The 14,096-nt window shown below is 47.7% G+C and overlaps 1 protein-coding gene across 2 annotated transcripts in view; it reads left to right on the top strand.

Moving 5' to 3' along the window:
• Positions 1-14,096, top strand: part of LMNB2 (lamin B2) — a 76,987-nt gene that overhangs the window by 46,420 nt on the left and 16,471 nt on the right. Inside the window, exons 8-10 of one of the 2 annotated variants that reach the window (XM_077272722.1) lie at positions 6,522-6,825; positions 7,881-7,988; positions 10,601-10,724. In XM_077272722.1, coding sequence (XP_077128837.1) covers positions 6,522-6,825; positions 7,881-7,988; positions 10,601-10,724 — 536 coding nt within the window. The remainder of the gene's footprint in view (positions 1-6,521; positions 6,826-7,880; positions 7,989-10,600; positions 10,725-14,096) is intronic. The other variant, XM_077272714.1, reaches the window with a different exon arrangement.

Raw genomic sequence — 14,096 nt, 5'->3', positions numbered from 1 at the left:
TCTCTGGAAGAGGGCGAGTTCCTTGCATCTCTAGATGTTCAAGACGCTTACTTGCACATTCCCATCCTACCGTCTCATCAGCGCTTCCTCCGCTTCGCGGTCCAGGGGCACCATTTTCAGTTTGTCGCCCTACCTTTCGGGCTGGCCACTGCTCCTCGGGTGTTCACCAAGGTCATGGCAGCTGCCGTGGCCATTCTACATGCTCGGGGCATAGTGGTGTTGCCCTACTTGGACGACATCCTCATAAAAGGCCCCTCTTTCCGGTCCTGTTCAGAAGCGGTAGACGTCACTATAAATACCTTTTTGCGCCTGGGCTGGAAAATCAATTTCAAAAAATCTTCCCCAGTCCCGGCCCAAACCATATCCTACCTGGGAATGATCTTAGACTCCTCTCAGGGTCTAGTACTTTTGCCTCCGGAAAAGGTATCCACTCTTCAGAGAGAAGTCCGGAAGCTTACTCAACCTCGCTCTCACTCCCTACGCTTCTCCATGAGGGTACTCGGCAGGATGGTGGCGGCAATGGAGGCAGTGCCCTTTGCGGTTTTTCACCTCCGTCCCTTACAACACGCCATTCTGGCAGTATGGGACAGGAATCCCGCCTCGCTCGACCGCCGTCTCCTTCTCTCTCGCCCAATCAGACAGTCCCTCAGGTGGTGGACCAAGAGGTCCTCCCTGACTCGGGGGAAGTCTTTCCTTCCGGTGCACTGGCTGGTTGTCACAACGGACGCCAGTCTCTTCGGCTGGGGTGCAGTGTTCCAGCGTCACTCGACTCAGGGTCGCTGGTCTCCGCAGGAGTCCCAGCTGCCCATCAATATCCTAGAGATTCGGGCAATCAGACTGGCTCTCCATCATTTTCAGCCGTTCCTCTCCGGCCGTGCGGTCAGAGTCCAGTCCGACAACGCCACTGCGGTAGCCTACATCAACCGCCAAGGGGGCACTCGCAGCAAGGCGGCCATGGTCGAGGTGACGCTAATTCTCCGCTGGGCCGAGACACATCATTCCATACTCTCAGCAGTCTTTATCCCAGGCGTGGAAAACTGGGAAGCGGACTTTCTCAGTCGCCACAGCCTCGATCCCGGAGAGTGGTCTCTCCATCCCGCAATCTTTCACCAGATATGCTCTCGATGGGGGACCCCGGACGTGGACCTAATGGCATCTCGCCTCAATTGCCAGGTTCCCGTCTTCATGGCCAGGTCTCACGACCCCTCAGCCTTCGGAGCCGACGCTCTCGTCCTCTCATGGCAGGGTTTCAGACTCCCATACATCTTTCCCCCAATTCCTCTTCTGACAAAGGTGATCAGGAAGATCAAGGCAGAACGGATCCCAGTACTTCTCATCGCTCCGGACTGGCCGCGCAGGACATGGTATGCCGAGATGGTTCAACTGGTCTCAGACGTACCTTGGAGGCTGCCGAGTCGTGCAGACCTCCTGTCTCAAGGGCCCATTTACCACCCGAACTCAGAGGCCCTGTGTTTAACGGTGTGGCCGTTGAGTCCTGGGTACTGAGGCAGAAGGGGTTGCCCCAGACGGTGATATCTACCATGCTCCGCGCACGCAAGCCTTCTTCTATGCGCATCTACCACCGTGCCTGGAAGGTATACTTCACCTGGTGCAGGAAGCGGGGACGTTTCCCCCTCCGTTTTTCTATCCCTCACATTTTGGAATTCCTCCAATCAGGCGTAGACTTGGGTCTTGCTCTCAGCTCTCTTAAGGGCCAAATTTCTGCTCTCTCGGTTCTTTTTCAGAGAAAGATTGCAAACAGATTGCAGGTCAGGACCTTCATCCAGGGTGTTTCTCATATGGCTCCGCCTTACAAGATGCCCTTGGAACCATGGGACCTGAACCTAGTTCTCCGTGCTCTTCAAGAGCCCCCCTTTGAGCCCTTGCATGAAGTGTCTTTGCTGTTCTTGTCTTGGAAGATTGCCTTCCTCGTGGCTGTCACGTCTATTAGACGTGTCTCTGAGCTGGCAGCTCTGTCGTGCCGACCTCCTTTCCTTGTGTTCCACCAGGACAAGATGGTTCTGCGGACATGTCCGACTTTTCTTCCGAAGGTTGTTTCCTCCTTCCATCTTAATGAGGAGATTGTCCTTCCCTCACTGTGCCCTGCTCCTTCCCACCGCACGGAAAGGGCGCTCCACACTCTGGACTTAGTGAGGGGTCTTAGACGTTACGTCTCCAGAACTGCGTCTCTCCGTAGGTCAGACGCCTTGTTCGTTCTTCCGCAGGGGCCACGGAAGGGACTACCTGCTTCCAAGGCCTCCATTGCCAAGTGGATTCGTTCCGCCATCCAAGAGTCCTACCGTGTCAAGGGTCACGCCGCACCTCCGGGGATCAAGGCTCATTCTACCCGGTCAGTCGGCGCGTCCTGGGCCATCCGGCACCAGGCATCGGCAGCGCAGGTCTGCAAGGCTGCTACATGGTCCAGCCTGCATACATTCACGAAGCACTATCATGTGCACTCTCAGGCCTCGGCAGATGCGTCCGTCGGTAGGCGAATCCTACAAGCGGCAGTGTCTCATCTGTAGCTCGTAGGCACGCACAGCATTTATAACTTCTTGTTGGCCCACCCAGGGACTGCTTTGGGACGTCCCATTCGTCCTGTGTCCCCCAATGATACGTAGGAGAAAAGGAGATTTTTGTGTACTCACCGTAAAATCTTTTTCTCCGAGTCATCATTGGGAGACACAGCACCCTCCCTGTTAGCCTAGTTGGCTCAATTGTTCTTTTCAGTCTGTTTTGACTATGACATGTTGTCTGTTTGTTAACTGGCTTACTCCTACTGCTTTGTTACCGAACTGGCTCTGGATTGTCCAGCCTGTGGGTGTATACTGCAGGGGAGGAGTTAATCTTTTGTGTGTGTTTAACTTAGTGTCCTCCTGGTGGCAGCAGCATAACACCCATTCGTCCTGTGTCCCCCAATGATGACTCGGAGAAAAAGATTTTACGGTGAGTACACAAAAATCTCCTTTTTTTTAGCCTGCAATTTTTTATTTGATCAAGGGTAACAGGAGACATTGGACCACAAAATCTGTTGACCAGTTTGTCCTGAGTACGCTGATACCCCATATGTGAGGGGAGGTCACTGTTTGGGCACCCATCAGGGCTCGGAAGGGAAGGAGCGCCGCTTGGAATGCAGACTTTGATGGGATGGTCTGCAGGTGTCATGTTGCATTTGCAGAGATCCTGATGTACCTAAACAGTAGAAACCCCCCACAAGTGACTCCATTTTGGAAACTAGACCCCCCAAAGAGCTTATCTAGATGTGTGGTGAGCACTAGGAACCCCCAACTGCTTCACAGAAGTTTATAATGTAGAGCCATGAAAATAAAAAAAATCATATTTTTTCCACAAAAATGATCTTTTCACCCCCAAATTTTTACTTTCACAAGGGTAACAGGAGAAATTGGACCCCAAAATTTATTGTGCAATTTATGCTGAGTAGGCTGATACCCCATATGTGGGGGATAAACCACTGTTTGGGCGCATGGCAGAGCTTGCAAGGGAAGGAGTGCCGTTTTGGAATGCAGACTTTGATAGAATGGTCTGCAGGCATTATGTTGCGTTTGCAGAGCCCCCGATGTACGTAAACAGTAGAAACCCCCCACAAGTGACCTCATTTTGGAAACTAGACCCCCCCAAGGAACTTATCTAGATGTGTTGTGAGAACTTTGAATGCCCAAGTGCTTCACAGAAGTTTATAATGCAGAGTCGTGAAAATAAAAAATATTTTTTTTCCACAAAAAAAGATTTTTTAGCCCCCAAGTTTTTATTTTCACAAGGGTATCAGGAGAAATTGGACCCCAACAGTTGTTGTCCAATTTATCCCGAGTACGCTGATGCCCCACATGTGGGGGTAAACCACTGTTTGGTCGCACGGCAGAGCTCAGAAGGGAGGGAGCACCATTTGACTTTTTGAGTGCAAAATTGGCTGTGGCGTTTAGAGACCCCTGATGTACCTAAACAGTGGAAACCCCCCAATTCTAACTCCAACCCTAACCTCAACACACCCCTAACCCTAATCCCAACCCGATCCATAATCCTAATCACAACCCTAACCCCCAAAACACCCCTAACCCTAATCCCAAAGCTAACCATAACCCTAATCAAAACCCTAAACCCAACACCCCCCTAATCCTAATCTCAACCCTAACCTCAAAACCTAACCCTAATCCCAATACACCCCTATCCTTAATCCCAACCCTAGCCTTAACCCTAATCCCAAACCTAACCCTAATCCCAAATGTAACCCTAATGCCAACCCTAATCCAAATCCTAATCCCAACTCTAACCCTAACTTTAGACCCAACCCTAGCCCTAACCCTAACTTTAGCCCAAACCCTAACTTTAGCCCTAAACTTAGCCCCAACCCTAACCCTAACTTTAGCCCCAACCCTAGCCCTAACCCTAGCTCTAACCCTAATCCTAGCTCTAACCCAAGCCCTAACCCTAAGGCTATGTGCACATGTTGCGGATTTTGCTGCGGATCCGCAGCGTTTCCGCAGCTGTGGGTCCGCAGCAGTTTCCCATGAGTTTACAGTACAATGTAAACCTATGGGAAACATAAAACGCTGTGCCCATGCTGCGCTGTTTACATTCCGCAGCATGTCAATTCTTTCTGCTGATTCCGCAGCGGTTTTACACCTGCTCCATAATAGAAAACCGCAGGTGTAAAACCGCAGTGGAATCCGCACAAAAACCGCGGTACATCCGCGATAAATCTGCAGGAAAAACGCAGCGTTTTGGTCCTGCGGATTTATCAAATCCGATGCGGAAAAATCCGCAGAGAACCATTCTATGTGTGCACATATCCTAACCCTACCCCTAACCCTATTTGGAAAATAGAAATTCATACATTTTTTTTATTTTATTATTTTTTTCTTACTAAGGGGGTGATAAAGGGGGGGGTTATTTACTATTTTTTTTATTTTGATCACTGTGATAGGATCTCACAGTGACCAAAATAAAAAAAAGAGGAAGAATTTTCTTCGGCCGGCCGGCAGATCATGGCGGGCGCACTGCGCATGCGCCCGCCATTTTCTTACCGGAGCAAGAAGCCGGCGGCCAGCAGAAGAAGCAGGAGGACCCAGGGACACCGGCAAGTATAACAGGTTCCCCGAATCCCCCTATTTCTCTGTCTTCTGATGTGCGATCACATCAGAGGACAGAGAATGACATCGCTTTTTTTTTTTTTTTGCGGTCGCCGGTAAACAGTTAATTACCGGCGATCGCAAAACAGGGGTCAGTAAAAACCGACCCCGATCATGTTCTTTGGGGTCTCGGCTACCCCCGGCAGCCGAGACCCCAAAAAACATCCGGGCGGCGGGCGCACTGCGCATGCGCCCGCCATTATTTCCCCGGAAAAAGATGGCGGCGCCCATGGGGAGCCACGAGGAGCACCGGGGGAGGTAGGTGAGTATCGGGGGCTATCGGGGACCACATTTCTCTGTCCTCCGATGTGCGATCACATCGGAGGACAGAGAAATTAAATGGCAAATCGCGGTTTTTTTTTTTTTGTTTGTTGCGACCGCCGGTAAACTGTTAATTACCGGCGATCGCAACTCGGGGGTCGGTAAAAAAACCCCGAATCATGTTCTCTGGGGTCTCGGCTACCCCCGGCAACCGAGACCCCAGAGAAAATCCGACTCTGGGGGGCGCTATTCACTTTTTCCACAGCGCCGTTAATTAACGGCGCTGTGGTTTAAGTACCCTTAGCGGCCGCCGTTAAAAGGCGTATTGGCGGTCGTTAAGGGGTTAAAAAATTTCTGAAAGTTAGATAAAAAAAATAAAATTGGAATAAGTCACCAGTTTGAGACTTGTTACCTTTTTTATTTATCTGTTGCTTGAGCTGTGTGAGGGTTGTTTTTTTTGTTGTTTTTTTTTGCATGGTTTGTGATTTAGAAAGGATTTTTGGCTATCGGGCCACACCTTTACCTTCCTGATATGTTCAGGTAACAACACACGTACATGGCAATGGCCATTATGAAGGAAGGGGGGGGTATGGTCAGCTATGACATCACCTATTGTGATTGGTGGATCCTTCATCAGCTTTGTGTAAAGGTGTTGCATGTCATTGTAATTTTGCTGCTTATAATGAGCCTTGCTGTAAACTCTTCTGCAAAGGACAAGAAGCATGGGTTTAAAAAAAACTAATGGTCAGTGTGAAGATTGCAAGGTAACTAATTTTTTTTTTTTTTTTGTAATGAAGATGAGAATTTTAGAACATTTCCCCACCTCCAAAATAAAATGTAGAACAAAAACCTGATTAAAACAATAGATCATTTTCTGACTACATATTTCTGATGCGAGGGATAAGATAGCGATGAGCCTCCATTTTTGATATTTTAGGTTTGTTGATCTGGTCAACTAAATCTACCTGGCTGCAGTCGTGCAGGCTCAAAGCCTTTCTTTAATTCATGCTTCCCATGGTTTGGGCAGCATAAATAAATTGACAGGGTACCTTTTTAAATGTAGAGAAGTCTCTTATGTCTCACAAAATAACTTTGTTAAATACTTTTTTTAAGGTTGAAGTTGTCGCCAAGCCCAGCTCGTGTTACAGTGTCTCGAGCCACTTCAAGTAGCAGCTACGCTACCACCCGACAGTCTCGCAACAAAAGAAAACGCATGGAAGCTGGAGGAAGTGAGGAAGCCAGCAGCATTCAGTCTTCTGCTAGCTCTGCTACAGGGCATCATGCTTCCAGCAGTGTGGGGGAACGAAGCGGGAGTAGGTTTCACATGTCTCAACAGTCCACTGCAACTGGTAGCATCACTATAGAGGAGATTGACTTGGAGGGAAAGTTTATTCACCTAAACAATAACTCTGATAAGGTGATTGTCACATTATTTTTTATAGGCTTCAGCTGTGTTAATATTTTGTTCCTTATCCTTCCTTCTGTAAGCATCATCCAAGATAAGACAACCAACCGCCACATTGGTTTCTGAAATGCTCAGCCACTGCAGGTGGATATGTATAGGTAATGATCTGCATAAGCATTTATGGAAGATTATGTGCTTACTCATAAAGGGGACTGTATTGACTGACCTGTTCACTTCTTACCAGGATTGAATTATTGCAATTATGTATTCAACTAATCCAATTTGCTCATTAAAGCTTCAGTCTAGTGAGCATCCCCTTCTTGATCAGTTTTTGTGCAAGAAAGCAGAACTCTTTTAGCAAACTTTTCATGTAGACTACTATTACATAAAGGGAATCTGTGATTAGGTTTATGCTGCATAATGTAGGGACGGAGACCCAGTTACCAGTACAGGGCTGCAATAAAATCCATGATTTATCAGCAGGTGATTATCACTAGAGGACTGGTAAACCTGCTGCCAGGTAGTCCACCATATTCATGAGCGCTGTATAAACCCACCAAGGATTGATAGATTTCTATATACACTGTGCATAGGCAGAAAGCCACCACTCGGTGGAGGTGGGGGGTTATACAGAGCTTGGCATTCAGAGAGCTGCTAGATCTGCAAAAGATAAGTCATTTTATAAAAAAAAAAATGACACATTGCTAAAATCTGTCTCTTCCCTTACCTCATCAGAGAGCAGCATATTATAGAAAAACTTGCTGACAGTCCATTTAAAAAAACAAAATCAAAGAAATTTAAATAGGTTTGCCAGCCTTTTGATAGTGGGGTGCGGCACCTGTCACATTGTTTATATTCTGAAAACCGCTGATCAATGTACAGATCTTTCAGCTGATAGAGCCCAATGAATTCTGTTGTCACCATTCGCTTAATTTGGGTCTAAGCTATTCTAAAAATAAAGCCTGACAAAATCTATGTATTACCCATGTGACAGCGCTTAACACTGTACAACACTAATGTGTGGCCCTGCAGTCGGACTATATTAGATGTTTCAACTTGTCTTACAGGATCGATCTCTAGGCAGCTGGAGGCTTAAGTTGAGCATTGGAGACCTAGAAGAAATGGTATATAAATTCACCCCCAAGTATGTGCTGAAAGCAGGCCAATCTGTTAAGGTGAGTAGTCTATATCTTTCTATGGAGACATGTCCTCTAAAGTAAAGAACAGCCTACATAGAAAGGGGTGGAGATGTGAGTAGTTATTTTTTTTTTCCCCACAATCCAAACTATTATAAAAGCAACTCTTTATTTAAAGGGAACCTGTCACCCCGTTTTTTCAATATGAGGTAAAAATAGTGTTCAATAGGGCCTGAGCTGTGCTGTACAATGGTGCCTTTATTATCCCCCGATTCCCCACCTTTGCTGCCAAAATACCTTAGTAAAGTCGCCATTTTCGGCTGTCAATCACGCAGGTCTGGTCAAATGGGCGTGGTGAAATCGCTGTTTCTTTCTCGCTTCATTGGGGGACACAGGTAACCATGGGTGTATGCTGCTGTCACTAGGAGGCTGACACTATGCAAATAAAGAAGTAGTAGCTCCTCCCCGGCAGTATACACCCTCCGACAGGCACCAGGCAACTCAGTTTTTGCTTAGTGTCTGTAGGAGGCGGACCTGGATCTAACCCCAGATCCGCATTTCTTTTACAGGGATTTGTTTGTTTTTAATCATTTCCCCTTTCTTTTTCAGATATTTTCTTCACGGTAACAGGGTGCAGTTTTTCTCACCCTGTTTTCCCCACTTTGAGCGGCCGAGAGAGCAGTGTGGTATCACCCACATCGCACCCTCTCGGATTCGCTGGGCAGGGCTTCGTCCCCTGTCACCCATTCGGGTGTTCAGGGTGACTCTTTCCTCGGTGGCCAGTCCTGCCCGTTTTCCCCTCCTCATCCCTCTCCTCGGAGAGGGCTGAGAGGAAGACGACGGTCACTTCCAGTGAACCTCTCCCCCTGGTTAAGGTTCGACGCCGTCTTCTGCGTCAGAGTTTGCGGCGCGGGAAGGAGGACTTTTTCCAGGACCCTCCATCTTCCAGGGATCCTGATGTTTCCGCATCTTCAGGTAGGGAGTCTTCAATCAACAAACCATCCCCCCCTCCTCCACCACCTGCCCAGCAGCTGATAATGGGACCGAAGAGGGAGAGGGCCGCATTCTCAGCGCCGGGCGCGCTATCGCAGCAGGAAGGGGAGCAGAAACGCTAGCATCTTTAACCCTCTTTATTCAAACTTGCGCGCGCCCGCCATTTCTCCCTGTCTCTCCCAGCTTTTTCTTTCTTTTTGGCGCTTGAGCACCCTCTTGTGGCGGCCGGCGTTATTGCAGCTGGAAAAAAAAGACAGGATTTTCTCTGGGAACACAGGCACCTGCGGCTACCGCTGTTGCTGTCCGTCAGCAGGCTCAGCGCTACGAAGTACTCCACCTGGCAGTATTTCTCCGTGGACAAGGCAATATCCACCTATGTCCGACCCCACCCCGGTCTTTGCCCCCTCGGCCATCCATTACGCCTGCGCTCACTGTAAGAAAAAGTGGGCCTCAGGTCAGCCTTCTCCTTTCTTCCCGTCCTGCGTTCCTCCTACCATGTCAGTGCCCCAGGAAGCTCCTAGGTCCCGGGATGACTGCACCCCCCCCTCCCCCGGAGTGGGCTGTTGCTATGTCTCAATCAGTGTCCGACCTGACTAAGGTTTCTCAGTCCCTGGTCCAGGCACTTGAACGTATCCCGTTTCTCTCTAATGCCACCAGTGCCACGAACACTTCACACGGCGATTCGCTCGCACCTGTCCTGGTCCAGGCGGTCCTGACCGCGGGATGCGCAGATGGAGATCGCGGCGGCCATTTTCCTGAAGCCGAGATGCGAACTCTGCTTCAGGAAAATGGCCGCCGCGATCTCCATCTGCGCACGCGCGGCATCCCACGGCCATTTTCCTGAAGCCCTGGGAAGCAGAGCACTCCATCTGCGCACGCGCAGCCTCAGGAAGATGGCCGCCCCCACCGATAACTAGGGGAATAGCACAGATCGCGCTCTTTTTCGGCCATTGCGCAGTGCATTCGGCTGCTGAGCATTCGCGAACCTCTACGCCAACGCCGGGAAGAAAAGCAAGAGGTGGGGGAGAAACAGCGATTTCACCATGCCCATTTGACCAGACCTGCGTGATTGACAGCCGAAAAAGGCGACTTTACTAAGGTATTTTAGCAGCAAAGTTGGGGAATCGGGGGATAATAAAGGCACCATTGTACAGCACAGCTCAGGCCCTATTGAACACTATTTTTACCTCATATTGAAAAAACGGGGTGACAGGTTCCCTTTAAAGGGACATGTCCGTCTAAGAAACATGCCCATGAGAGATCCACAGAACAGGGAGCTTTTATCCCCATTTGAATGGAGCAGCAGTGCACATGCTTGACCGTTGTTCCATTCATTATTTTTTTTACAGCAGCCCCATAGAGAATGAGTTGCGTGTAGGTTGGGTGTCCAATCTACTGGGCCATTTTGTAACTAGGATAAAAGTTCCCAAGTCTGTCGATGGTTGCAGATGCCAGCAGTGGGTCACCCACCAAAGAAGCTATCACCTATCCACTATATCACCGGATAGCCCTTTTAAATTCAATCAACTCCAGCAGTTTATATCCTTTGAGAACTGTACTTCCTGTGTAACTGCAACTTCTTTAACCTTTTTGTACCAGGAATATTTTTTTTCAGTTTTTAACTTTAATGTATAATATTCTGAATGTTTCTGTTTCAGATATACAGTTCTGATGCGGGGGTTGCCCATAGCCCTCCTTCTGTCTTGCTTTGGAAAAACCAGAGTTCTTGGGGAGCAGATGACAATATCCAAATCTCCTTGGTTAACAGTGATGAGGAGGCAAGTCAAAATAATTGCTGATTAATATTATATACTTTAGTAGGATGAAGTAAGGAGAAATATTAATGTATTTTTGTGAAAGTGTATGATAAATTGTCTATCACCATGGAACAGTCTTAAAAAAACTACTGAAAAGGGGATCTAGTTGTACAATACTAACTTATTTGTGCTTTATAAAATTGTTAGTAAGCTTTTACCCCTTTACTTTAACCCCGTAAACACTAGTGACCGGTATAGCACATCATGAGAAGGTGGTAGTTGCATATACCAGTCAAGTACTTCATCTGTCACTGTGTGAAGACCGTAACGGCTCCATGCCGACAGCAGTCACTGACAACTGACTGGCACGGCTAGAGATGCGCTCTCAGATCGCTGTGATCAGCAAGTCAATCTGACTAACCGATCACCGCATGTAATCTGCTGGAGGTGCTGAAATATCTGCATTTTCCCGCTTGGCCCAGCTGACAACCGAGCTGCAGTAAAAGCCAGGGCTTGTGCTCGCACTACCCCTGGTTGATTAACCCTCTAGATGCTGTGATTGTGGCATTTAGAAGATTGTGAGGGTTGGCTCCCTCTGTCACCCCCATCAGCACCCCGTGATGAAATCACTGGATCTGATGGTTATCACAGCACCCAGAGGTCAAACAATGACCTCCTGGTGTGCCGGGTACGGTGGCCTGTTAGACCCAACAGAGTGTAACAGGTGATCTGCCTGTGTAATCTTACAGGTCTCATACATTGCAGTACATGTGTATTGCAATGCATGAGACCAGTGGTCAGACAAATAAAAGCCCCATAGAAAGATGAAGTAAAAAAGTAAATACAGTTAAAAGAAAAATTTCAACAATTCTAAAATAAAAAAACACGAGTCCACCAAAATATAATACCAATCAAAACACATATTTATGTAAAAACTAAGCTAATAAAGTACACATTTGGTATCGCCGTGTCCAGAGCGACCCAACCTATAAAGCTGTCACACTAATTAACCCTTTCAATGAAAACTTAAAAAAAAATAAAATAAATTAAAAAACAAGGCAAAAACCTATTCATCACACCGCTGGGGAAAAAAGTGGAATAAAATGCGATCAAAAGACAATTGTAATTAAAAATGGTATAGTTGAAAGTGACAACAAACAAGCTGCCATACAGCTCCATCAGCGGAAAAATAAAAAAAGCTATAGGCTCTCAGAAAACAGCAATGCAAAAACATTTTTTTTTTTTTTTTATAAAGTACTGTATATACTCGAGTATAAGCCGACCCGAGTATAAGCCGACCCCCCCTAGTTTTGCCACAAAAAATTGGGAAAACTTATTGACTCGAGTATAAGCCTAGGGGGGGAAATGCAGCAGCTACCGGTGAATTTCAAAAATAAAAATAGATGCTCCATACCGTTCATTATGGCCCCATAGCTGTGCCATATAGTGCTCTGCACCGTTCATTATGGCCCCATAGCTGTGCCATGTAGTGCTCTGCACCGTTCATTATTGCCCCATAGCTGTACCATAGAAAGCTGTGCCATATAGTGCTCTGCACCGTTCATTATTGCCCCATAGCTGTACCATAGAAAGCTGTGCCATATAGTGCTCTGCACCGTTCATTATTGCCCCATAGCTGTGCCATATAGTGCTCTGCACCGTTCATTATTGCCCCATAGCTGTGCCATATAGTGCTCTGCACCGTTCATTATTGCCCCATAGCTGTGCCATATAGTGCTCTCCACCGTTCATTATTGCCCCATAGCTGTGCCATATAGTGCTCTGCACCGTTCATTATTTCCCCATAGCTGTGCCATAGAAAGCTGTGCCATATAGTGCTCTGCACCGTTCATTATTGCCCCATAGCTGTGCCATATAGTGCTCTGCACCGTTCATTATTGCCCCATAGCTGTACCATAGAAAGCTGTGCCATATAGTGCTCTGCACTGTTCATTATTGCCCCATAGCTGTACCATAGAAAGCTGTGCCATATAGTGCTCTGCACCGTTCATTATTGCCCCATAGCTGTGCCATATAGTGCTCTGCACCGTTCATTATTGCCCCATAGCTGTGCCATATAGTGCTCTGCACCGTTCATTATTGCCCCATAGCTGTGCCATATAGTGCTCTGCACCGTTCATTATTGCCCCATAGCTGTGCCATATAGTGCTCTGCACCGTTCATTATTGCCCCATAGCTGTGCCATATAGTGCTCTGCACCGTTCATTATTGCCCCATAGCTGTGCCATAGAAAGCTGTGCCATTGCTGCTGCAATAAAAAAAAAATGACATACTCACCTCTCTTGCTTGCAGCTCCTCAGCGTCCCGTCCCGGCGTCTCTCTGCACTGACTGATCAGGCAGAGGGTGGCGCGCACACTATATGCGTCATCGCGCCCTCTGACCTGCACAGTCAGTGCGGAGAGACGCCGGGAAGATGGAGCGGCGCCCGGCGTGTGGAACGCGGACAGGTGAATATGTAATACTTACCTGCTCCCGGCGTCCCGCTCCTTCCCCCGGACAGCTGGTCTTCGGTGCCGCAGCCTCTTCCTCTATCAGCGGTCACCGTTACCGCTCATTAGAGAAATGAATATGCGGCTCCACCCCTATGGGAGTGGAGTCCATATTCATTTCTCTAATGAGCGGTCCCACGTGACCGCTGAACAGGGGAAGAGCTGCGGCACCCGGAGACCGTGGGACTGCAGGGACAGCGCCAGGAGCCCCGGAAGCAGGTAAGTATGCCTCAGCGCCCTCACCCGCCGACCCTGCCGCCGACCGTGACTCGAGTATAAGCCGAGAGGGGCACTTTCAGCCCAAAAATTTGGGCTGAAAATCTCGGCTTATACTCGAGTATATACGGTAGTTTGTGTCCAAACATCAAAACATAAAAACTAAATGTGGTATCACTTTAATCGTATTGACCCAAAGAATAAAGCTGCGTTATCCATTTTACCACTTGCAGAGCGACATAAAAAAACAAATCCTGAGTTGCTGTTTTTTGTTTATTCTTAATCCCAAAAATTGGAATAGAAAGGGATCAAAAAAATATTGTGCCCAAAAAAGGTAGCAATGAAAACCTTGATTCGTCCCTCAAAACACAAGCCCTCAAATGACTCTATCAGCTGAAATATGGAAAAATTATAGCTCTCAAAATATGGCATTGCAAAATTTATTTTTTTTTATCCAATTTTTGATCTGCTGTTGATTTGCTTATTCTGCCTCTGAAAGATCTCGGTAAGACTCGGCTCACATTTTATATGTTGTGCTTACACTGAGCAATATGTGATTCAGATAGCGTCCACTGTGGCATTACTGCAGCGAGGAGAGCCTGCCTAATTTATGGGGTGCGTGTCTCCAGAAGCTGGGCATAATGTACAGGCACTACAATGGCATATTTCC

Source organism: Ranitomeya variabilis, chromosome 1 (genome assembly GCF_051348905.1).
Source record: "Ranitomeya variabilis isolate aRanVar5 chromosome 1, aRanVar5.hap1, whole genome shotgun sequence".
NCBI lineage: Eukaryota > Metazoa > Chordata > Amphibia > Anura > Dendrobatidae > Ranitomeya > Ranitomeya variabilis.
The sequence above is the reverse complement of the archived record's forward strand: the minus strand, read 5'-3'. Positions and strand labels throughout refer to the sequence as shown.